At 35.2% G+C, this 26,799-nt stretch overlaps 1 protein-coding gene across 11 annotated transcripts in view; it reads left to right on the top strand.

Moving 5' to 3' along the window:
- Nucleotides 1-26,799, top strand: part of HERC4 (HECT and RLD domain containing E3 ubiquitin protein ligase 4) — a 126,495-nt gene that overhangs the window by 2,007 nt on the left and 97,689 nt on the right. For 10 of the 11 annotated variants that reach the window (XM_044942176.2, XM_025284610.3, XM_044942177.2 and 7 more), the window contains exon 2: nt 172-475. In XM_044942176.2, the coding sequence (XP_044798111.1) occupies nt 250-475 (226 nt within the window). In that variant the 5' untranslated portion in view covers nt 172-249. Of the gene's footprint in view, nt 1-171; nt 476-4,846; nt 4,980-26,799 lie in introns of those variants that run through there. The other variant, XM_025284608.3, reaches the window with a different exon arrangement.

The raw sequence follows: 26,799 nt of genomic DNA, 5'->3' as shown, positions 1-26,799 counted from the left end.
TGTAATAATTTTAAGAATATACCACTGATGGGTTTTGGAAACTGAATGATACTTACGTAGCATATTACAGATTTCATGTTTAATACAAATTGATTATTGTAGCCTAGCACTTGAAAAACAATTATACATTGTTTTCTTTGAAGTCATACTAACTCTTTTCTGTCTTCTCAGACATAGGGACACCTCCTCTTGCCAGTGTTTCAGAAGGGAGTTTTTTATTGAAGCTGGAAGACCAGAAGAATCACGAACATGTTGTGCTGGGGAAATGCTTCTTTTGGACAGCTAGGTTTGGGTGGAATTGATGAAGAAATTGTACTAGAGCCCAGAAAAAGTGACTTTTTTATAAATAAAAAGGTTCGAGATGTAGGATGTGGACTCAGACATACTGTATTTGTTCTGGATGATGGAACAGTGTACACGTGTGGATGTAATGATCTAGGGCAGCTAGGTCATGAAAAATCCAGAAAGAAACCAGGTAAGTTGAAAAATTTTTTGTTTGCTCTTCTAATAGTTATATTGTTTGATGTGTCAAACAATTTTGCTAAACTCATATGTTTTTTGAGCTTTAAAAGCAAACTAGGCCTTAAATATATCCTTTACAGTTTGCATGCTTCTAAGAACTTACTTTGTTTCTTTTTTTAACTGCTGCTCTTATAATGTATGAGGCTGTGGTTTCAGAAATTAATTTTGGTGTTGTAAAACAATAGAGAAAACTACCTTGCAGTATATAGATCTTCTTTGATACTGAGTATATTGATTAAGAATATACAGTATGTAGGTCCTTTTTTATAAGTACTGTTCAGCCACACTGAGCAGATTTTAAATGTATAATTTACTGTGTGCTTTCCGTATATCAGAAAGGGGGGAAATTTAAGATGAAACCTTTTTACTTGACTAAAACATAATCCTAATTATTCTGTTGTTCTCTCTGTTGTATTTTAAATACACGATTTTATTTAGTTTGATATGTTTTTTATTTCCCTAGTTTCCTACTTTCAAGTAGTAACACTAGGTATTGAAAGTTTTGTGTCTTTGAGATGTCCTGATAATGTAGTAGCCATACAAACCAAATTTAAAATAATTTGTAGGATAATGAGAATTTTGAGGAATTTGGTCACATTTCATGTTCTGTTTTCCTTGTTATATGTATTTTAAAGTCAGATATTACCACACTTAGAAATATGTGAATTTTTTTTTCAATCGTGTTAACTAAAAGTTAATTCTTACGATGGTAAATTCAGATAAGATTACAGCTGTACTGATTCACAATTTATTTTAACTTTAACAATAATGGCATCTAAGTGTTTTCTATGGCAGTTATTTTTCTTTACCACATCAATATTTAAGTGATTTTTTTCTTGTTAGTCTTTTAAGAGGTTAATGAAGGTATAAGATACTAAAGGTGTTAAAGCATGTTACTCATTTTTCATAATCATTTCACCACCATGCCCAACCTCATTCTTCTAACTTGTAAATTACTGTGTAGTTTTCATCTTTTTTTGGTTGATAGTTTTAATCTCTTTTCTTCTGCTTTAATTTGTAATTTAATTTTTTTTGGATGAATGATAGTGATGCTTAATACAAGAGGTTTAATTATTGCAAAACAAGGTAAATGGTGGTTTTCTTCTACTCTGCCTCATGAAAAATATTCTATGGAATCATCAGATTTTCATAATCTTAGACATTGAGATTGTCATGTTGTTAAACATGAGTGGTAATTTGTTGATACCTATTTGTAATCACTGCTTCAGAGGCAGATGGGTCCTTTACCTTTTTTACTTAGCTTGGAATACTGTCTCAGGTTGAGATTTTCATGGTAATGGGGCTGTTACTATTCTTATACTTAACATGCCCCACAAATGTAACTGAACATATCTCTGTTTTGCTTTAGTAATTCCTGAGAGGCTACAGGGCAAGTAGAAAGTACAAAGCTAGCACATAGAAATTGCCAATATGGTTACTAAAATTTACTAAGATTTAAATTCTTTAAATGTTATTTAACATCTATTCTGTGTCCAAGACAAGGGTGGTAGACACCGTGTGCTAATAGTATAATGACTTAGTACCTGGAACAGCTTTTAACCCTGTAGGTGAGGTTCGCCAGAAGAGGCTTCTTTGTGGCCATGTTGACATTGTGATGATTGCATTGTGACCTTTATATCACTGTTGCTTCATCCTGGAACCATTATTTGGGAATATAAAGTTGGGAGGGTGGGTTTACCTGTTTTGATACCTCTTTAGGATTGCCTTATTGTTCAGAGTACGTCACAGTCTATGGGATAGAAAAATGAAAGGTGTACATAAACTTTATCTTTGAAAAATTTAGAGACTTGGTTGGGCATTAAAGCATACGTAAATGAAATAACTAGAGAGAATTGAAATTCGTCATGATGTGGCATGTATTTTGAGACTAGGAAGTTTAAATGATGAGAAATGTCATTGGATGGAATTGAAAATTTCTGGGAAAAATGAAATCTTAAGTTTAATTTGATGATTGATCACATAAATAGCCAGAAAGTAAATCTGGAGCTGAAATAGCTAGCTTTATAGGAGAGAGTCTTTATCCTGAGAAAAACTTTTATTACTAGAAGGTCAAATTAAATGATGTATTGAAGTGTACTGAGTTACACAGGTAGGAAAAGGAAAATGTCAAACGGAGGTAGTTGCTCCATAGGGGCTTAATCTTAAATCAGCTTTGATTTAAGGGGATTGGGTGGAAAATGTAATAATGCTTTTAACTAAAATTATTTCCCTTTGGAATAATTCCTTAATGATTTAAATGTGCTTCTTCCCTAACCATTTTTAAAACATTTGTGAGTTTGAGAAATGAATTAGAAGATTTGGAGGTTTTCTTATTTAATTTGTTTTAAAGTCTCCTGGGAGGAGAATGAGTCTGGTTGAATTTTAGGACCATATAAACATCATTCACTTCATCAGAGCCTTAAACTTGAGTCATGAAGAAAGCAAACAGAGCTAAGAATTGTTTTCTTACAGAAATTCATTTTATAAACATACTAAATATTAAGGAGTAAAAGTGGAAGAGGTGGCCTTATTCATAGATACGCTATTCTTGAGAGGCATGATAACCTCCTGGAGGACTCTATACCCTTTTAGTGTAGTAAATAGATTTGTCCTATGGCCTGTTGGGAGAAGTTTCCATTCTGGACATTCTAGTAACCACTTGGGGAGAGTTCACTGATTTCCTTTATTATACCAAGAATGCAGATTAAGTCCATGTTCATCTTCGTTCTCTTGTGTACGCATATTCCTTGCTATCACTACTACTTCTTTCTGAACTATTTGCAGAGAAGTGTGTATCTATTTAACTTTCTTGTATATATTTTTCCTTCATAGGAATATTTTTAAACCTTCTAAAATTTATAACCTCTCAATTTCCTCCTTAATTCATAGCTAACAGGTAGATAGTATATTTAATCTTCAAAGTGATAGGTCAGTCCACCTAAGTAAAATTGTTTTATTTTTGTACTTCTAAATTTGCTTCTGAAATTTTAAGATAACATTTAGGAAGTGTACTTTTCTTATTATTTACTCACTCTCTATCTAGCCATAGATAAGATTTCGTGTCCATGGTCCTAAATATATGTTTTACACATCTATTTTTGTTTTCTGTTAGACATAGTGTTAAACTTTTATATCCATCATTTGCAAATAATGTGATAGTTATGTTAAAATGACTGTTTTAATAACTTTTTATGGTGTACAAAGTTCTTTCAAATGGATTATGTATCTCTTTTAACCCTCACAGCAGTCTTGCATATCAGCTGACAGGTGTTATGGTCCTCCTTTTTCAGATGAGGAAACTGAAGTTAAGAGTTTAATCACTAGAGTAGCAAATATTAGACCACTCTAAATTCTGTGGTTTTTATCTTTATCCCACAAAGTTTTGCCCCTGCCATGTTAGAATGTAGAGGAATATTCATCTAGGAGGAAGCTAGTTTCCATCATTATTTTAATGTAATTCTGAGGGCTTTAAAAAAATCTCTCAAGTTACTATTTTATAACTAAAGGTTATACAGTGAAGACATCATATTTTATTATCCCTCACCGGTCCCTTCCCTGTGCATAAATTCAAAGTGAAGCCATTTTAGGAACCCTGTAAGAAGGGTGAGAATTCTGTTTCAGATATAATACTCCTATCAACACAAACTAAAAATTCAAATATGTATATTTTATTCTTGAACCAAAGACGGACTTCATTGCAAAGCCAGCAGTAGATAAAATTTTGAATAGTATGAGAAAATTTATTATAGCTTGTGCTCAACTCTTCTACAGAAGATAAAAGATTATGAGCATTGATTCTGTTTTTTTGTGTCCCTAAATGGTAATGTCTGCTGTTGATCATTGCAATGAAAACACTTTGGTCATATAATTTGCTTGCCTCTCTTGCTTCTTCATTTCCTGACTTGTTTTCTCTGTTCATAAAACATAAATCTATAAATGACTTCCTTAAAAAAAAGTTGAAATTTGAAAAACAATATAGGAAAATAAATGTATAAATATGGGAAATACAATTATTCACATTAGAGTAGATTAAAAATTCCAAATTATCCCATATATTGCTTAATGAATCAAAGCATATAATACCAAAGAAGCTGTTTTATAACTCCCAATTTTCACAATACCTTCTAAGGAAGAGAAAGATGTGGATGATACGAAGACTTGAAAAAATGATTATTTGGGTCAGGAATGGAGGCTTGCTTTGGACACTTTACTATGAGAAAGGTTAGTGTCCAAGAGTCACAGTGTTGAGGGTAGGGAAAAAAATCATAATGCAAACAGTTGACTACTGTTAGAGAGATGTATAATAATACTTTACTTTGTGTAGGACCCTACATCTGAGGAATTTCAAGAGCATTACACAATAACTCATGGTTCCTTTCAAAATGCTTGTGACACAGTTTGCAAGAATTATCCTCATCTTAGGGGATAAATTTACGGAGAAATGGCAGCACAAGTTGGTAAGTAACTTGTCAAGACAGCAGGTGACTGGTGAAAAGCTATAAATTGAATCTGAAAATTTAAGTCTCCCAGTCTCCTACCTTATTCACTTAATTGTACTTATGTTTAAAATTATTTACAATAGTATATTCTATTTGAGGAAGATCAAATTCTAATGCACAGATTTTTTTTTTTGCCATTCTGCTGATGGCTTATTGAAATGAATCATTATTTTACCGAGATGCTTGCATTGTGATACCACTTTGGTACTTCATTATAACCGTGTGTGTTATGAAGAATATTTAAACCAAGGAACAAAAACTTAACTATGGTAACACCCAGTTCTTTCTCTTTGTTCTGTTATATATCATATTCTGTATCCCTTTGTGCTAATGCTATGCTATGCTACTATCCAAGGTCCATAGTAACTGCCTGGCACAACAGATTTGGTGGTTAACATTGGAGCTTTGGGTTAATTATATTGTATCAAGTCTGCCATGGTATCTTTCTGTAGGATGCATTGGTTTGGAGAATGCTTTATAAACCCATTAACCAGTCGAGAAGCAATACTAGTAGTAGATGCCTAATCTGAGCAGTCTAACAAATAGAAGCTTTTAAAAAAGATTTGGAACTAATGATTTTGTCTTTGTGTTTGATATGTTAGTTTTTTATCTGATTGGAAATGGAGCCACATATTTTCCTTGAAAGAACAGGAGGATGGAAGATTTCAGTTTCACAGTTTGAGCAGTTACTAAGGATTCTTGTTACAGATGGCAGCCTAGGTGGTCTAGTTTCCATTGTCTTTGAATAAGTACAGTCTGTGTCTCAGTATCCATGGAGGATTGGTTCTAGCACCCTTGCAGATAACCAAAATCCATGGATGCTCAAGTCCCTTATATAAAATGGCATAGTGTTTGCATATAACCTTTGCATGTGTTTAAAATCATTTCTGGATTATAGTACCTAGTACAATGTAAATAGTTATAAATACAATGTAAATGATACATAAATAACTGTTGGCATGGCAAATTCAAGTTTTGCTTTTTGGAAATTTCTGGGATTTTTTCCCCCCTAAATGTAGTTGACCCTTGAACAACATGAGTGTTAGGTGTACTGATCTTCCATGCAGTTGAAAAGCCTCATACTGTTATCTCTACCTTAAAAACAGAAATTGAAGAGACTCACTCAAAGGCAAGAAGCAGAAACAATTTGGATAGAATCAGAACTCAAACCCTAGTTTTATGATTCTGCATATTGTGATCTCTAATTGAACATAAACTTTTCCCTACCCTTAAAGATCTGTAAAATGAAAATACAAGTATTTATTGAAGTAAACTCATGTATAAGTAAGTGGATCTGTGCAGTTCAAACACATGTTGTTTAAGGGTTAGCTGTGTTTTCCATCCACATGTTGGTTGAATGCTGAGATAAGGAACTCATGGAAAAGGAGGGCCGACTGTGTTCTTTGGGTTTTATGTCCCCAATATGTCATGAGTGTAGCACTGTTGTAAAAGGTCATTTTTCACAAACCTCATGTATTTTTAAAATTGTTTTGAAGAAATAAAGTCTCACTTCAAGATATTAAATTTTCCTAGGCAAAAGGTGTATCAGATATGTGAGATACATGTTAAAACAATGGAGGAAATGTATTCAGCCATTGTTATAGGGTTTCTTTGGACTAGGATTGTGTTAGTAAGTAGAAAAGTGGAAATCATTAATAAATAAACCATATTAATGGTTTAATTTCTCCTTTCAGTTTCTATGGTTTTCTCCTTTCAGTTTCTATGTATGTTTTTTCCAGGCTGATGGAATTTAAAAGGCAGTAATTATTTTTATATCTTGATGAATCGTTATGGTTACTTTACATGCAAGAAAAACCTGTGCTGAGTATAATTGTATTATTGAAGTTAATTTGGTTAAAAGGGAAATTTCTTGAATTTTGATGGCATTCTTTAATTCATAGTATTTTGTTTACATGAATTACTCATTTTTCTTCAGTTCTAGTACTGCAGAGTTTTATTTCAGCTTTTCTAGCCCATGAAGAAAACATTCTGTAATCCTTTAGTAATGTGTTTTTCACATTAAAATACCTTGCTGCTGCTGCTAAGTCTCTTCAGTAGTGTCCGACTCTGTGCAAATCCATAGACGGCAGCCCACCAGCCTCTCCTGTCCCTGAGATTCTCCAGGCAAGAACACTAGAGTGGGTTGCCATTTCCTTCTCTAGTTCAGGAAAGTGAAAGTGAAGTAGCTCAGTTGTTTCTGACTCTTCGCAACCCCATGGACTGCAGCCTACCAGGCTCCTCAGTCCCTGGGATTTTCCAGGCAAGAGTACTTGAGTGGGGTGCCATTGCCTTCTCCGTAAAATACCTTATTTCTTTATTAATATCTAAGTTTAGTCTCATTTTATTCTTTTGCTGGGTGTCACTGTTTTGAAATAACACATTTTTAGTTTTTGATGGTTTTATTACATATTCTTGGTAGTTAAATCAGAAAATATAGGGAAAATAAAAATCAACCATAATGCCGTCATGCACAGATAAATACTGCTGTCATTTAACAGTTTTTCTGTATTCATATATTAATATATTTCTGATTATGGACTGGGAATATATGTTCTTCTTTCTCAGCTATTTTTCATTAATTGAATAACAATTTAGTAAGTATTCTCTATGGTTTTAAAATACCATTTTAAAATGGTATTATGGTGGGGATGTTGTTAATGATTATTTAACATTTCATTATTTAAATATACCAAATTTGCGTTCTGTTATTTTCTGGAACTTGTTTCCAGATTTTTGTTGTAAGTAATGCCACCACAAACATATACATGTTTAGTCTTTATTTCCTCCCCGTTTATTTCTTAAGGAGAAAGAACATCTTTAATTTTAGCATATCTAAAAGGAACAATAACAATTTATTTTAAAAAATTTAACACAGTTTTGTCTCACTTTACAAAGTTGATAAATTCATTAGAAAATATTTATAAATGAAACTTTAAAAATGTATATTATTTGATAAGCTTCTAAGTGTAATGGGATTATTATCATTTAAAGATCTAGAAGGGAAGAATTATTTTAAGTACATAGAAATACATATAAAATATGCTGTATTATAAATGCATAAACAGTGCTGTGTTGAGATGAATAGTATAACTAACCCTTTGGGATGGAGTGGATTGTAGATGAGTTTCTAAAGGGAAGATAGCATATGAACTGGAAGAATATATAGTATTTCAAGGAGGGAAGAATGAAGAAGAATGCTTTATAGGTAAAGCACCTCAAATGCAAATAGGCAGATATGAGGCCTACTGAGAGAATACTATTTCAGTTAACTGAAATGTCTGCAAATAGTGAGCTAGAAGGTTAGAAAAGTAAAATTGAGGTCAGATTATAGAGTTAATGAAGTTAGGGAGCCTGAATTTAATTTGGTAGATATCTTTTGATGTCTGTAGTTTGCAATAGGTCATATCTGGTTTTTATAGAAGGGAGATAATTTGGAGGTAGAGAAATTAATTAGATTATGAGAGTAGCTCTTTGAAACAAGAAGGGAGCATGACATTAGGGAGACAAAGAATGGATGGGCTTTGGTAACCAGATGGAAATGAATGGTCAGGGTAAAGGGAAGAGCCAGGTGTGATCCTTGGTTGAATCATGAATAGAAATAGGGAATCCTGGAAGAGGAGGAATGTTAACTTTTATTTTAGGAGGAGAGAGAAAAGGTTTGGTGAGGTGAATTTTGTTTTGAACTTGGTAACAATATTTAATTAGTAAATTCAGTACTGTAAGTGAGGAGAAAGAATAGAACTAATGGCATGAAATGTTTTATTTTAAATTTTTGTTTACTCTTCGGTTCATAGTAGTTTAACATTCTTCTTGGTTCCAGCCTTTTAAGAAATTAATAATCCACTAACGATACTTAATTTTGTGCTTTTGGAAGACTGTTTTAAAGTACCTAGCAATATAACACCTTTGTAAATTTGAAGTAATCTAAATGGTTGCCTGCTCTATTTCATGTGTTTTGTAAACTTGAATTTTTATATATAGATAAAACGTTTATATTTTAAGGTGCCATTTGATAGACTGCTTATTTGAGTTTTATTAATAGGTTCATTTGCTTCATTTAACTGACAAAAACCTATTAGTTAATTATGTCTGACTTTATGATTTCCAGATTTTATTGGAAACAAAGGTTTTGAAGTCACAAGATGTCACATAGAAGTTGTGAAATAGTTGAAAGCTGAAATAGTTTTAACTATTAATTGTGTGTGTGCTGGCATGTAGGCAAGAGCCCCTGAGAAATGTGCTTTTTGAGATAATGATCTTGCTTTTGTGAAGGGGAAATGAAAGGGAGAAAAAGAATAAAGTAAGGCTAAAAGAGCCCCTCAGCAGAATTTGGTTGTTCCAGGTCTTAGTTGTGGCATGTAGGATCTAGTTCCCTGCCTAGAAATTGAACTCAGGCCCACTGCATTGGGAGCCCAGAGTATATCAGCCACTGGACCACCAGGGAACTCCCTACCAGGTTTTAATTTCAGAAGGAGAGCTTCTGAAAACAATTGGAGGAAATTTTGGTTCTTTATAAGTTCTTTGAAGAAGTTTGTGATGGCTTCTCATAGTTGATCCCAAGTATTTATGAATCAGCACATGTATACTCCTGATTTTTGATCAAGGTATTGCTCAGCTATAGATGACATAACTAGACTAACAAGAATGAACTTCCTGGACCTACACTTATTTTTTGAAGAATAATTAGGTAAAATTCTGAAAGGTTGCTGTTACTTCTGCCTGAACCTAAGATTATTTCTGCACTCAGCTGGGGAGCTGAGTAAGCCTCTGCTACTAGGAGTAAGGGGGGAAGGAAATACTTAGAAGTTAATAGGACAGTGTAAAGGGGAGAAGAAAGATACCCACCTCGTAGTTGGAGAAACTTAATATTTAGAATATATTAGGTACTAGGATGTGGACCGGAGAAGGCGATTGTACCCCACTCCCGTACTCTTGCCTGGAAAATCCCATGGACGGAGGTGCCTGGTAGGCTGCAGTCCATGGGGTCGCAAAGAGTCGGACATGGCTGAGCGACTTCATTTTCACTTCTCACTTTCATGCTTTGGAGAAGGAAATGGCAACCCACTCCAGTGTTCTTGCCTGGAGAATCCCAGGGATGGGGGAGCCTGGTGGGCTGCCATCTGCGGGGTTGCACAGAATCGGACATGACTGAAGTGACTTAGCAGCAGCAGCAGCAGCAGGATGTGGACATTTGAAAATAATAACGGTAACCACCATTATGTGCCAGGCACTGTGCTGAATCCTTTATACATTATCCAAAAGCATTAAATCCATCCTTCAGAGTACAGTTAGCTCAGTTTTATAGGTGAGGGAAATAGAACTTCAGGAGGTTAAATAACTTGCCCAGAGTCAAAATAAAACCATAGTGACTTCCCTGGTGGTCCAGTGGCTGAGACTGTGCTCCTAAGGCAGGGGGCTTGGGTTCATTTCCTAGTCAGGGAACTAAATCCCACATGCCACAGCTAAGACCTCGAACAACCAAATAAATAAATATTAAAAAAAAAAAAATCCACCTGGTGAATAAAGGAAATCTTTGACAAAATGGAATTAACCTACTGAATGGGAGAAAATATTTGCAAATGATATGGCCCATAAGGAATTAATACTCAAAATATATAAATAGCTCCTACATTTCAATATCAAAAAGCAAACAACTTGATTTAAAAATGGGCAGAAGACCTGAATAGACATTTTTCCAAAGAAAACATCTAGATGCCATCAGGCCTGTCTGATGTAGAATAAAGATTCTCTACATCACTAATCATCAGAGAAATGCAGATGAAAACCACAATGAGTTATCACTTCACACTTGTCAGAATGGCTACCATCAAAAACACCACAGATAACATGTTGGCAAGTATGTGGAGATCCCAAAGGGAAGCTTTGTACTCTGTTGATGGGAATGTAAATGGGTACAGTCATTGTGGAAAGCAGTATGGGGGTTCTTCAAAGAAAGAAAAAAGGACTACTGATTCTACTCCTAGCCATATATTCAAAGAAAAGAAAACACTAGTTTGAAAAGGTACATGTAATCCAGTGTTCACAGCAGCATGATTTACAGTCACCAATATATGGAAGCAATCTAAGTGTCTATCAACAGATGAATGGATAAAGAAGATGTGTGTGTGTATACACACACACACACACACATGCGTGTGCACGCAATGGAGTACTACTCAGCCACGAAAAATGAAAATTTGTCATTTGCAACAACATGGATGTACTTGGATGTTATGCTTAGTGAAATAGGTCAGATAGATAAAAAGTACAATATTACTTCTATGTGGAATCTAAAAAATAGTGAATCTAATAAGAAAGAAACAGACTTGCAGATACAGAAAACAAACTAGTGACTACCAGTGGGGAGAGGGAAGAGGGGGAATGCAAATAGGGTTAGAGGCACTACTATGTATGACATAAGCTATAAGGCTATATTGTGCAGCATAGGGAATATAGCCAATAATATATATATTATATTTACATATATTTGTATGGATAGATATTAATATAATTTATAACAACCATAAATGGAATATCATCTTTAAAAATTATAAATCATTATGTTGTAAAGTTGAAACAGATAAATCAGCTATACCTCAATTAAAAAACAAAACCAAGCTTAGTGGAAAGAAAGTCCAATTAGATGGCAGCAATCAAAAGTCAGTACTTAACAATAGCAAGAAAAAGGTACAGTGACTTAGGAATTACCTAAGAAATGTGCAACACCTAGAATATGAAGACTTGAAAGCACTTATGAGGGATACAGAGCGCTTCAGTAAATGGTAACCACATTTGTGGACAGGCATGCTTAACCTACATAAACCTATCAGTTTCTCTAAAATTAGTGTCAATTTAATGTGATCTGAATAAAAATACCAAATGGTTTTTTTCCCCAGTAACTGGACAAATTGATTCTCTAGTTCATATGGAAAAAATAGGCCGGAGTAGTTAGGAAAATTGAAAAATAAGAGCAGGGGGGAAAAAAAAAAAATATATATATATATATATATATATATATATATATAGTTAATAGCATGTTTTAATTTTAAAACCTTGGTAGTTAAAACTGCCCTACATATGGCCATTTAAAACCAATAAAACAATATAGAGCCCAGACATAAGCATGGAGGAAAAAATTCAAGTGAGAGAGATTCAATAAATGACCTTGGTATAAGTAGGAGCATCATCTAGGAAATAAAAAAGTTGGATTTACCTCATGCCATGTACATATTGGATAAATTCCAGATGAATCAAATATTTAAATGTAAAGGCTATAATGATAAAAATGTGCTTCAAGAAAACATGGACTGATTTTTAAAAATTATTTTGGAAACTTGTGAGGAGGTCCTTTTGGCAAATTAAGCACTCATCCTCTGTACTGTCCCTCTCCTTGCCCTTACTTCAGAAATTGCAGTTTTCCTGTAGGCCACATGGGAGCCTTGATTGAAGACATTGTGTTCTGTCTGAAGAGTATTTAAGGTTTTCAATAAAATGTATATCCCTCAAAAAAAATTCTTTCGTTAGAGTTAGGAAATACTTTCTGAATTGTGAGTAGGCATAGAAAAGGTAAGTTGCATGGAAGTAAAAATAATTTTGCTAGGTGGAAGTCACTGTAAACAAAGGTAAAAGACAAACAGGAAAATAAAAAGTTTAATATTTATTAAAATCAAAGTGTAAATCTCTGAGATACAAAGCACTTCTAAAAATTGATGAGATAAAAACCACAGAATGGGCAAAGGATAGTAACAGGCACTTCACAGAAAAGGATATACAAATGACTTTTAAACCATGAGTACTCTGCAGCCTCATTCATACTAAGAGAAGTGCAGAAGACCTGTGTATGACTGCAATACCATCTCTGCAGTGAGGCTGTCAGTAAATAAGTGTTCATAGGTTTTGTGTTTTTCATAGGTTTTTATAATGGTTATTTGGTATCATATATCAGAATTACAAATGTACATACCCTTTCTTCAAGAAATCCAAGAGTACAGCTGTTGATTTGATAGCTACATTTGTATATATACAAAGTGAGTGTTACTACAGCATTGTTTATAACAGCAAAACATTAGAAACAACATTGTGACTGTGTGTACTAAGTTGCTTCAGTCGTGGCTGACTGTGCAGCCCTATGGACTGTAGCCTGCCTGGCTCCTCTGTCTATGGGATTCTCCAGGCAAGAATACTTCAGTGGGTTTCTATGTCTGTCTCCAGGGGATCTTGCCAACCCAAGAATCAAACCCACATCTCTTAGGTCTCCTGCATTGGCAGGCGGGTTCTTTACCACTATCGCCACCTGGGAAGCCCCAACAGTGTTGTGTGTTAGTCACTTATTCGTGCCCAACTCTGCATGGAATTCTTCAGGCAAGAATACTGGTGTGGGTTGCCATTCCCTTCTCCAAGGATCTTCCTGACTGAGGAATCGAACCTAGGTCTCCTGCGTTACAGGCAGATTCTTTACCATCTGAGCTACCAGGGAAGCCCCCATGACAGTCTGTTGGGAACCGGTAAAATAATTCAGTCAGTGTAATGTAAATACTATGTAGTTAAGAAGAGAATGAGGGAGGAGTTTGCACATTATTATAAGATAAATTGAGTGAAAAGAGCAAGGTGTAGAACATTGTGTATAAAGCTATATTTTGTATTAGAAAAAAGATATTTGTATTTGCTTATAGATACTCTTGCCTGAGTACTGAGTGGGCTGCCATTTCCTTCTCCAGGGGATCTTCCTGACCCAGGGATTAAATCCAGGTCTCCTGCATTGCAGGCAGATTCTTTACTGTTGGAGCCACCAGGGAAACCCAAATAAAATAAAAGGGTAGGCTCTGAAATTAGAATGCTTTGGTACAAACCCTGTACCCTTTTAGCTATGTTATCTTGGGCACTTACCTTTATTTTTTAGCTGTGTTATCTTGGGCACATAGCTTAGTCTTTTTGTGTTAAGTATTCTTGTCTGTAAAATGAGGATAATCATGCCAAGGGTAGTTGTAGGGATTAAGTGAGCTATCACACTGAAGTGCAAAGAACAATACCTGGCATGTAGAAAATGCTCAGTAAATGTTTTCTTAAAAGAAAAGTAAGTCTTACACTGAAGTAGCTAATATGCTGTTTCTGTATTTGCTTTGAGATAGACAATATCTTTTTATTTATAACTGAAACTCAGGCATTTATTCAACAGATTATCTGCTTTGTCCTAGACATTGTGCTAATCGTAAAAGTACATACTTCTTTATGTTTAGTTTTCATTTACCTTGTTGAAGCTCAAATGAAAAAGTTATACCCAAATTACCCCAAAATGTATGTTTGCTGCTACTGCTGCTAAGTCACCTCAGTCGTGTCCGACTCTGTGCGACCCCAGAGACAGTAGCCCACCAGGCTCCGCGGTCCCTGGGATTCTCCAGGCAAGAATGCTGGAGTGGGTTTGCCATTACCTTCTCCAGTGCATGAAAGTGAAAAGTGAAAGGGAAGTCGCTCAGTAGTGTCTGACTCCCTGCAACCCCATGGACTGCAGCCCACCAGGCTCCTCCGTACATGGGATTTTCCAGGCAAGAGTACTGGAGTGGGGTTCCATTTTCACTTAAAGGTAGTGTTGTATTAGAGCAAGATATAATATAAATTCCTTTACTGTTAAGACTTTAAAGATACATAGTAATAACAAAAAACAGATTTTTTTGTTGTTCTTGTGAAAATTACATAAATGATAGAAGTTAGATTCATTGTTTATTTTCGAAAGTTTAATGAATAGTTAATTTGAAGATTTCTTAGTCTGTTCAGGCTGCTACAACATAAATAATATAGTCTGGGTGACTTACACAACAAACATATTTCTCTTGGCTTTTGAGTCTGGGTAATCCAGGATCAGGGTGCTTAGATTTGTTATCTGTTGAGAACTTGCTTCTTGGTTCACGGATGGCCATCTTTTCATTGTGTCCTCATATGGCAGAAGAGTGAGGGAGCTGTCTAAGAAAGGGCACTAATCTCATCAATGAGGGCTTCACCCTTAGGATCTAATTACCTCCCAAAGGCCTACCTTCTAGTATTGTCACATGGGAAGATAGAATTTCAAGTGAATTTGGGAAGTGGGGGCAGGACATAAGTACTCAGTCTGTAACAGAAGGTATAGTTTGTGTACTGGTAGTTTGAGGAACAGACACTTAAATCATTTTTTTTTTCCCCTGCTTATTCACGCTTTCAAACCTGCCCTTCCTAAGGTGATAAGCAGCCTTTTAAATTGAAAATAAATGCATTTGGCTGCAGCTTTCTACTCTTTTGCATACATAATTATTTTAATACAAGTATGCCTAAATTTACTTGCTTAGTATATAAAAAGGCTGTTAATAAAAAATGGGACATTTGCTGCTTATATTGTGCTTGACTGTGGGAAAAATTTATACATTAAGAAAATCAAGGAAGACAAATAGACATTTCTGAGATTATAAAATGTGAAGATATAATGTGGAGCTTCAAAATGAGAAGATAAAATGTGAAGAACAAAAAAGGAACAGTTTAAATGGAGACCACTGTACTGTGAATTAGCTGTCTCCAGCTCTCTACAACAGCTGAAATAGCTGCTCTTCCTTATTTATTGATGCTTCTTCAGTTCACTTAGCTTTAAACCTTAGATTCACCTTAGAGTCCGCTTCCTAACCTGTAGCAACAGTGTTGACTCAGTTGCCAAAATCTTACTCTTAGTAACTTTCTTGTGTCTTCATTGCATTTGCAAGTGGCTACATATGTTATCTTGAGCTAATTATCCTAAACCCTGGGGCCTGTAGTTTCCTCCTATCTCAGTTAAAATTCTTTGCTTTAGTTTAGATCATTACTAGTCTATGCAAGAATTGTGGCAGTAGCTTTCTACCTGATCTCCCCATTCCAATCCATCCATCTTTAATCTTTCTAAGGCATATTTCTGTTTCTGTCTGGAATATTGCCCAGATCAAGTGCCATCTCCTACATCTCTGGTGTGTCGTAAAATAACTTAAGTCATATATTTTGCACAGTGTCTAGTACAGTTCTCTGTCATTCAGTAAATTAGTAAGTTGCATTGCTAATTTCATATTATGTAATTATTTGGGTAAGTCTTCTCTACCATGTCAGTTACTGCTGGTTAAACACCTTGTCTTACATATCTTTATCACAGAAGAAACACAAGGTGTTGAATGAACACGATGACCATTTTGTTGGATGTGCCATAGAAAGGGAGGAAAGTTACAGTTAAGACTCTTATTTTGGTAAGTTTGTGGTCATCAGCTACTTTATAATGAAAAGTTTAAAGTTTATACCTGTTCTAAGAATGTACATATTGGAAGTGGTAAGGTAAAGTCATTGTGGCTGTAAGGGGTAATGAGAATGAGGCTCGGAAGAAGTTGATTATGCTCACTGATTCTAGAGAGAGGAGGTCACTGCGTGCCACACAGAGCTGAGGAGGAAGATACCATGGTAATCAGGAGGCAGAAAAGAGCTCAGGGGAGATCTTAAGACCGTGGCTTTTATTGAGGTTTTCCAGGGAGAGGCAAACTGGACAGAATAAATAGTTAAGAATTGGCTAATTTGATTAATTCTTCCAGGCTTTGTTCTGTAGGACAGGTTTCTTATTTCCTGGTACCTGGTTCTGGGATGATTTGAGGTAGGGGAAATTCTGGTTTGGTGTGTGAGAATTAGATAAGGATATAGTTGGTGGAATAATCTCTGGTTTGGTCAGTTTCTGTATGAAAGGCATTTTGGTAGGCAAGTTATCTTTAGGAATTGGCCAGTTCTGAGAGGGTTTAACTCTTTTGGTGTCTGTAAAACCCTCCCCCCACCTATGTCATCAACAAGAATAAAGAAAGTAAGACAATACGGTTAATTGTCTCTGAGATGAATAAATTTGAAATATACAAGAAAGAATCTAAGAAAACACAGAACAAAAAAATCCGCCAGTATATTTTGAGGTTTCATTCTTGCTGGTCTTGGAAAGAGATTAAAACAGCTATTTGGTTGATATATTTATATTGGAGTCTTTTTTTTTAAATTGTAATCTTTATATTTTAGTTTTGCTTCTTTCTGCTTCAAAGCAATTTCAGCAGTTCCTAGCCATCCAGAAAGGAATCCTGAAGAAAAAATGTTGTGAAGCCCTAGTACTTTTACAGTTTTAAGTATATTTTGAAAGTAAGTTGTTAAAACATAACCTTGTTGTTTAAGTATTATAAGCAAAAGGACAGTTGTTCAATAGGGAAATGTTTATATCTTAGTGCCTTTGAAGTAGGGATGATGGTACACCTGCCTTATCGTGTTACGAGGATTAAATGAGATTAAATAAAGTGCTTAGCACAGTGCCAGGCACATAATAAGTTTTCTGTGTATGTTAACTGTATACCTGTATGTAGATAAGAATGCATAAAAGGGGTATGGATTTGTAAACATATCCATTATAAAGAATATTTTAATATAGTTACATCTCCATATGAATATTACTGTGTACTGTCAGTTAAGACATGTAAGTTACTGTATATTTTGATTTTATCAGAAAACTTACTAAAATGTTTTCATGATGATGAGTTGTACCATTCCAAATTCATATTGATAATTATCAGTAATAATTTTAGAGAATAAGCATTTTCATTAAATATTTTATGTTTAGGCTTTATTTTATTCTTAATTTTTCATATTTTATGATCATTATATGATTATATTAGTGATCCTTTAAAAAGTGTCAGTAAACAGTTTTACTTTAGGAGTAGGGAAATAACATGCCTTGAATGAAGTAGCCATTTGGTAATTTGTTAGCTCTGTCACACAATTAGCAATATCATTATTTATTAAAGTAAAAAAAGCATTCTAAATTATTTATTGGTGTTATTTACTAATCCCAAGTAGTTAATGTCTTCGTCTTTTAAATAAATCACAATCATAAAATACATCAACTCACTTTCACTTGTTCAGTTAAACAGTTGAAGAACCATGAAAGAAAGAAAACCACTGGTAGATAATCAGTGTTGACAATTTAGTATTTCTTTACTCAGTCTTTTTTATTTTAAATATTTTAGATTTATCTGGCTGTGCTGAGTGTTGATGCTTGGGCTTTTCTGTAGTTGAGGTGAGCAGGGGGCTACTCTCTAGTTTTGGTGCACAGGCTTCTCATTGCGGTGGCTGCTCTTATTACAGAGCATGGGCTCTAGAGTATTCTGGATTCAGTTGTTTTGACACGTGGGCTCAGTAGTTACAGCTCCTGGGCTCTGTAGCCACTTGCTCAGTTGCTGTGGCACACGGGCCCAGTTGTCCTTTGGCCCAAGTTGTCCTCTGGAATCTTCCCAGACCAGGGATTGGATCTTTGTCTCTTGCATTGGCAGGTGGATTCTTTACCACTGAGCCACCAGGGAAATTCTATTTTCACAGTCTTTTCTCTGCACGTATACTGGGCTGTGTGTGACATATTTTTATATACGAATGGAATTATGCATTACCTTTTAAATTTCATTGTATAGCATTTTGTGAACATTAAATTTCTAGAAATTGATATTAAGTGTGCTTTGCATTGCTTTAGTTGAAGTTTTGAGTTATTCAGGAGGGAAGGGGAAAATCTATATAGCAAATAGTGAAGCATGGTAGGCGGAGGCTTTTGAAACTTAATCTCTGACTGAATTAAACATTTACTGAGTAATTGAAATGGAGGTTCTTAAAATCAGCTTTTTACCAAGTATATCCTTCTGACCTCCAGTTTTGTAATTGTTATTAATATGACTGTGCTTTTTGCTGTTCATAACTATTGTTTTTTAGACCCTGATAACTTGAGCATTAAACATCAACCAAGATTTTTGTTCTGTGTATAAAACATTGACAGCTTTGCAAATTCAGTTGAATTCATTTTTTTTTAATTAAAAATATACATAAGACTTCATTCAATTCATATACCATATTAAGAGTTGAGAATAACTGTGGCCTTTGGTCATGCTTGGTAATTGTACTTTTTATACCAGATAGTCCCTGATTTATGAATGAATTGTTTTTAAAAGCAAAATTTTTCTTTGCTCATGGAAATACTGCTGCATGTCATAAATAGGTTTTCAAACCAGTCTTTAAAACACATTATACCTAAGTATAATATTCTATTAATAATTATATTTAACCTTTGTAACATTTTCTATAAAAAAATTCATTTAAGTTTTACATTTGCATATTAGAATTTATTTCCACTCATTATCTATCCTGGCTTGTTTGGCTCTCTTGCTTTATTGGTTCCACAAAGCTCGGGATAAATTTTTGTGAGTAACATTTAACTTAACTATATATCACATTTTAAATATAAATAATACTTTACTACTGTCTCTTAGGGAAGAAAATTTATCAGTCTGTGTTAGTTATTTCCCTAGTATTTTGATTTTGGGAAACAGAGGACAGTTGTCCCTATGGGGTTTGGGTCATTTATAATTTGGGGACTTCAAATATCTTAAAAAATTCTTTTTTTCTAATTCTTTTTTTCTAATACATTTCTATAAGTTTTTAGAAGTTACAGAAATGTTTTAAAAAGTAGAAGCCGCTTTTTCCCCTGCATCCTAAAACTGACTACTACTATTTTTTATATTTGCATAACTTTATACCTGTATTAAAATACATAGTCCTGTACACATTACATAAAATGCTGTGGTTTGCATTTTCATTTAATATGTTTTTATCTTTTCATGTTGTACTATATAGACGTATTTTAATAGAAGCACCAGTTTCTGTTACATGGATATTCCATATTTATTTATGTACCTGTTACTGGAAATCACGTTATTTCCTGTTGTTTCCCAAAAGGAAAGTTTGGGGGTCAGAGGGCATGCATGTTTAGAATTGTAATACATATTGCCAACTTGCTCTCTCAAAGGCTTTTTTTCCCCCTTGCACTTGTATTTAAAGATTGCTTAGAGAAGTGTGTCTTTTGCCAACTTTGAAAAATTGTTTGGCATGAAAATAATGTAATTTGAACTATTAATAGAAACTTTAAATTTCAAAATCAAGTTTATCTGTGATTGAATTATTTAGAATAAGTTGTTTATTTCTGTGGACCACTTTTAAAATACAGATGGTGCTACTTGGCTGACTTGACAGGGATGTTTTGAACCCAGAAATATTTAGATAAGTGTATTTGTTTGGGCTGCGAAACAAAATATCACAACCTGGGTGGCTTAAGTAACAGAAATATATTAGCACAGTTCTGGAGGGTGGAAATTGAATATCAAGGTGTCAGGTAGGGTTGGTTCCTCTTTTGTTAGGACACAAATCAGATTAGGGGCCTACCCTGCTCCTATCAGACCTCATCTTAACTGATTACAGCCTTGATGACCACTTTCCCAAATAAGGTCACATTCTTGGATACTGTGAATTATGACTGTCAGCATATGAATTTTGGGGTAACCCGTTTATCCCATAGCAAGATTTTGAAATCTGTAGATGAAAGAGGATACAGAGTAACACGATAATGTATTTTCCTTCAAATAGCTGTTTTAGAATTTTGAATAAGATGCAACTTTTAAGAGAAGTTTGTTGTGAATATGTTACTAATGGGTTTTCCATAGTATTACCTTTAAACCAAAACACAACTCATTCTTTACTTACTGTTTGCATGGTTTCAAGGTTCTCAGAGCATGCTATTGGTGATTATATCTTGAAAGTGAAAGTCGCTCAGTGGTGTCTGACTCTGTCCAGGATTCTCCAGGCCAGAATCCTGAAGTCGGTAGCGTTTTCCTTCTCCAGGGGATTTTACCAGCCCAGGGATCGAACCCGGGTCTCCCTCATTGCAGGCAGATTCTTTACCAGCTGAGCCACAAGGGAAGCCCAGGAATACTGGAGTGGGTAGCCTATCCTTTCTCCAGCCGATCTTCCCAACCCAGGATTCTTTACCAACTGAGCTATTGGGAAAGCTGCTATTATCAGGTTAAAACCCATTTAGCAAAAGACTCTTAATAGACCATCTTGTATATCTTGTGATTGGTTGTCTAGGAAGAAGTGTTTATGTATATTGTTATTAAATCAGAATGGATCACGGTTGGTCAATACTCATGGAGCTTTTCATGGTGATTCCTGGACATGCACATGCAGAGCTGCAAAATATAAGTAGCTTCCCAGCCGAGGTTCAACAAAGCAGTGCTTTGCCTTCCTGTTACAATATGTCCTTTTTGCAGTATATTTAGTGCCACATTTTTTGCATTTTTGTACCTTTTCTTGGGCAATTTTACTGTTTAAAATGGCCCCTGTGCATACTGCTCAGGTTTTGTCTAGTGTTCCTAGGCACAAGAAGCCTGGAAAAAATATACTGAGGCATGAGTTTACAGTGTTTTGGCAGTGAATTCAGTGTTAATGGATTACAAATGTATATTAATTAAGATGTCTTTAAATGGAAACACAAAACAAGGTTATGAATGATTGATAAAGTGTTGTGATAAGAGACTTGGAGACTTGTAGCACCCTAATCTTGTATTTTCCTTAGGGGCAGTGATTCAGTATTGACTAAATAAGTATTTGTGGTGACTTTATGAAACATAACTACTGTGAATAATGAGAATCTGTATTCCCAACTAGACTAAAGAAAATTACAAGTGTAACAGTGGTGGGGTTTCTTATAAGGGTGGTACAGTGGTGAAATAAACCATCATATTTAGCATTTTTTTTTTCATATATTGTGCAGAGTTTTAAATTATCTTTCAAGAAAACGTGAAAGAAGTTTGGAGTCAGTTTTTGTCATTTTTATTTTTCTCTTTTTGTACGTTTCATTAGCCACAGTTGAGAATGAAAAAAAAATTTTTTTTTTCTGTCCATATTGGCAAAGAGAAGAAAACTGACAGAGGAACATATACATAATTACAGGACAGATCAGAAGGTACATGTAGATACACCACTGTATGAATATGGTGAAATCGATCATATAAGTGAACTCGTAAAAGAGTGAATTCTGGAGATGATATTCTACATGAATTTTCACAAACTCAGGAATTGATGAACATGTTTGTTAGATCCCAAAGGAAATAGGTTGTTCTTAGTTACTCAGGTGGAAGGATTTTGTCATGTAACGTTTTACAATAAGAACCTGAACCTTTTGCTAAAAAGATGTGCAACCATATTCTTTCTTCTTTTATGATGCTTGTGCAGCAAAATGATGTAGAAATGAAAACTGGCATTAGGTTAAACATTTTAATTTTTATAAATCTAAGAATGACAGTGTTTTGGATTTATGGGGCAAAGATGGCCTTTTTCTCTTTAATGAAATGATGCACCATCAGTTTTCAGAAATACTGCATTTTAACAGTGCAAGTGTAAGAACCAGAAGTAACAATGAGCTAGGACTTGTTAGATTGTATTTGGAGTATATCTGCCTGACAGTATTTACTGGATGGATATGTTACTTCTCTCTAGTGCTTTATCTTTTTTGTTTTTGATCCTTTCTCTGAAAATGTTTTTTTTTCTGCTTTTCTCAAGACAGTCTCCTATTCTTTTAAGTTTTCTTTGCCTTTTTCTGCCTCCCCAAACTAAATGGTCCTTTTTTTCTTTTCTTAAAGAGAAATATTGTGAACTATAAATACTGATATGAGCAGTGTTACGTTTCTTAAATTTTTCTGTGAACATTTTGAAGCATAAAGAAAAGTTGAAGGAATAGCACAGTGGCCAACATTTTGCCATGTATTTTTATCTGTGTGAATTTGTATTTTTTAAAAAAATACCTTATTTCTGAATTATAGTCAATTGTAATAATCCTGTGCTACTTTAAACCTTTCCCAGCAAGTTTAGCATCCTTTGTTCATAATTCTAACATCTTCCTGTAGCTCCCATTTATCAAAGGAATCATAGTTTTTTTAATGGGCTTGCTTGACAGGTTTTTCTTTTGTTTTCTGTCCTCTTCTATATCCTCCTTATATTTCCATACTCAGCCTAAATTAAAGTGAATATAATTCTCACTTTTTTCTCCCTTTTCTGTGTTCTTTGGCCTTGAAAGGCAAATATATTCAATAGCTTGGTGATTAAAACTTATAGAGTTAGCATGCTGCTGCTGCTGCTAAGTCGCTTTAGTCGTGTCCGACTCTGTGCGACCACATAGACGGCAGCCCACCAGGTTCCCCTGTCCCTGGGATTCTCCAGGCAAGAACACTGGACTGGGTCGCCATTTCCTTCTCCAGTGCATGAAAGTGAAAAGTGAAAGTGAAGTCGCTCAGTCATGTCTGACTCTTAGCTACCCCATGGACTGTAGCCCACCAGGCTCCATAGTACCTACTATATAATAAACACAACAAATGTTAACTGTTTAGGTTTGGTATGAGTTGTTTGTTTTTTTCTCATACAAGACATCAAGCCAGATTTTCTAGTGAATTTTTTGGTTTGTTTTGCTGGATTTATTCATTCCCCCTTTATTCTTGCTTATCATTGATTCTCTTTGCAGACCATCTGGTTTCAAGCATTCAACCAGAATTTGTCCTGAATGTGAATGTCTCAATTTAACATTGATCTGACTTTTCTAGCATACTGGGGAAAAATGGTTGAGCCTTTTAATTTTGATTGGCCATTTGAGAAAAAAAAGTAATTTTTAAAAATTGTACACAGAACTTATCAGTTTGTATATTTGTTGTCTGAAAAGCCTGTGTTAAGTACTTTTCCTAAGGCAAATAATAGTTATTTATACTCAAAATAGGTATCTTAGTAATTTGATGGGGCTCAAATTCTAAGAGAACCAAAGTTATTTATCTTGAGTTTTTAGTATGTAGAGAAATCTTAAAGAGCTCAGTTAAGTTTTAGTGAAAACATTGGTTTTGATACATTGCTTTAATTATTTTCTTTAATGTTTAATTTTTTTAAATTATTCAAATTTGAATAGAGAATATATTCATGTGGTTCAGAAATCAAAATAATATAAATACACATTGAGAAGCTTTGCTCTTATATTTGACCACCCTATTTCCCTCTGTATCCACATCCCCTGTAGCTATAATAAACATAGGTAACTGTGACAGAAAATAACAAATCATGTACATTATTTCACATCTTGATTTTTTTCCTCCCTTGATACTATACCCTTGAGATCTTTCCACATCAGCTTGTAGCATTTCCTCTTTATTTTTCAGAGCATAGAATCCCAGTGTGTGGACAAAATCCTTTATTGATGGATATTTGGAATATTTCCAGTCTTTTGTTATTTTATACAGCACTGCAGATATATGTAAAAACACACATTCACACACATGCATATTTGTATATTTGTATGCTTCCCAGGTGGCGCTAGTGGTAAAAACAAAAACAAAAACCCGCCTGCCAATGTAGGAGACATGAGAGACTCATTTTTAATCCCTGGGTCAGGAAGATCCCCTGGAGGAGGACATGGCGATCCATTCCAGTTGAAGAATCCGTACCTTGCCTGGAGAATTCCATGGACAGAGGAGCCTGGCAGGCTACAGTCCACAGGGTTGCAAAGAGTCAGACACAACTGAAGCAACGCACACATGTACACCTCGATTCTCCAGCTGGGGCCTATATAGACAAAGGACAGATCAACAAGGAGAAAAGCAAAATAAGTGTATTGCCTTGTGTTCGCATGCATTAGCACTCAGTAATGAGTAACTCAAAGGGACAGTGGAACATGGGCTTATATGGCATCTTAAAAGAACAATAAATAGAGAAGTAACAAGATGAAAACGGCTTTTTGAGTTTCTGGGTTGGCAATTTGGGGGAGGTAAATGTGTGGGGAAACTTAAGAAAGATAGGGCTATTGAGTGTAGTTTGTTACATAGTTTGTACTGGTGCTGTCTCTCAGCTGATAAGGGTCTAGAGTTGTCTCCAGTGATTAACTCCTGACCTTCCTGGTAGAGAGGAACGGTAGGACACCTCTACAGGTTTATCTCCTGCTTTTAGGCACATCGAAGGAGAGCAGAGAGCTTTTCTTCTTAGTGGCCTTCAGTTCAAAATGATCCTTATGCCGAAATGGCATATTTTGAGTTGGCATATTCTGCTGCCCTTTAGTACACAGATGTATCTGTAGGCTAGATCTGGATCAGATCAGATCAGTCGCTCAGTCGTGTCCGACTCTTTGCGACCCCATGAATTGCAGCACGTTAGGCCTCCCTGTCCATCACCAACTCCCGGAGTCACTGAGACTCACGTCCATCGAGTCAGTGATGCCATCCAGCCATCTCATCCTCTGTTGTCCCCTTCTCCTCCTGCCCCCAACCCCTCCCAGCATCAGAGTCTTCTCCAGTGAGTCAACTCTTTGTGTGAGGTGGCCAAAGTACTGGAGTTTCAGCTTTAGCATCATTCCTTCCAAAGAAATCCCAGGGCTGATCTCCTTCAGAATGGACTAGATCTGGAACCAAAAGGTAATTGTGTATGTTTTGTTAGGTTTTGACACTTTTTTTTTTTATAAAGGTGGTTCTATTTTGTACTTCCCTATGAATATACAAGAGTGCATTTCCCCCCAACAGATTGTTATCTGACTTTTGAATTTTATGAGATGAAAAATGTTGTCTTGGTGAATGTGTTTTTATAAATAAGCTTTTTTAAAAAAATTACTTTGTAAGAGCAGTTTTAAGTTCACAGCAAAACTGAGCAGTAAGTACAGAGAGTTCCCAGGTACTCTATACTGTACATATACAACCTTTCCCCCCCTGCCCCCCCCCCCAACACACACAGTACCCACAGCCTGTACCACAAGGGTACATTTCTTAACCATTAATGTACTACACTGACACATCGTGTCATCCACACTCATAGTTTACTGTAACATTGTCTGTGTTGTACATTTGATGGGTTTGACTACTGTATAATGAAATGAGCCCGCCAAGCTCCTCTGTCCATGGAATTCTCTAGGCAAGAATACTGGAGTGGGTTGCCACGCCCTCTTCCAGGGGATCTTCCCGACCCAGGGATTGAACCTGGGTCTCCTGCATTGCAGCCGGATTCTTTACCATCTAAACCACCAGGGAAGCTCACTTAGTATTGTACAGAATAGTAATAGTACCATACAGAATAGTTTCAGTACCCTAAAAATCCCCTCTGCTTTACCTGTTCGTCCCTTCCTCCCTTTAAACCCAAGCAACCAGTAATGTTTTTACTGTCTCCAGAGTTTACCTTTTCCAAAATGTCATATGGTAGGAGCATACATTTTGTAGCCTTTTCAGATCGGCTTCTTTCACTTAGTAATATGCATTTACGTCTCCTCCATGTGTTTTTATGGCTTGATAACTCATTTCTTTAAGCACTGAAAAATATTCCACTGTCTGGATATACCACAGTTTATTCATTCACTTACTGAAGGACATTTTGGTTACTTCCAAGTTTTGAATAAAGATGCTATAAACATCCATGTGCAGGGTTTTGTGTGGACATAAATTTTAAGCTCCTTTGGGTAAATGTGAAAGAGCACAATTGCTGGATCATATAATGGTATGGTTTGTTTTGTAAGAAACTGCCAAACCATTTTCCAGAGTATCTGTACCATTTTACATGTCCATCATCAGTGAATGAGAGCTACTGTTGCTCTGTATCCTCACCAGCATTTGGTATTGTCAGTGTTTTGGGTTTTGACCATTTTAATAGGCTTATAATGGTAGCTCATTTAAATTTGCAGTTCTCTGTTGGTAGATAATTACTTGCCATCTTTATGTCTTCTTCTTGTGTTATTTCAGGTCATTTGCACTATTTTTTAATTGGGTTGTTTTCTTATTGATGAGTTCTAAGAACATTTAATATATAGATCTATTTTGGGGGAAGGGTTGTCAGTCTTTTATTAGGTGTGTCTTTTGCAGATAATTTCTCCAGTCAGTGGCTTGTCTTCTCATTCTTTTGA

The sequence above is a fragment of the Bubalus bubalis genome, chromosome 4 (assembly GCF_019923935.1).
Source record: "Bubalus bubalis isolate 160015118507 breed Murrah chromosome 4, NDDB_SH_1, whole genome shotgun sequence".
NCBI classification, from domain to species: Eukaryota; Metazoa; Chordata; class Mammalia; order Artiodactyla; family Bovidae; genus Bubalus; species Bubalus bubalis.
This window is presented reverse-complemented; position numbering and strand designations above follow the sequence as displayed.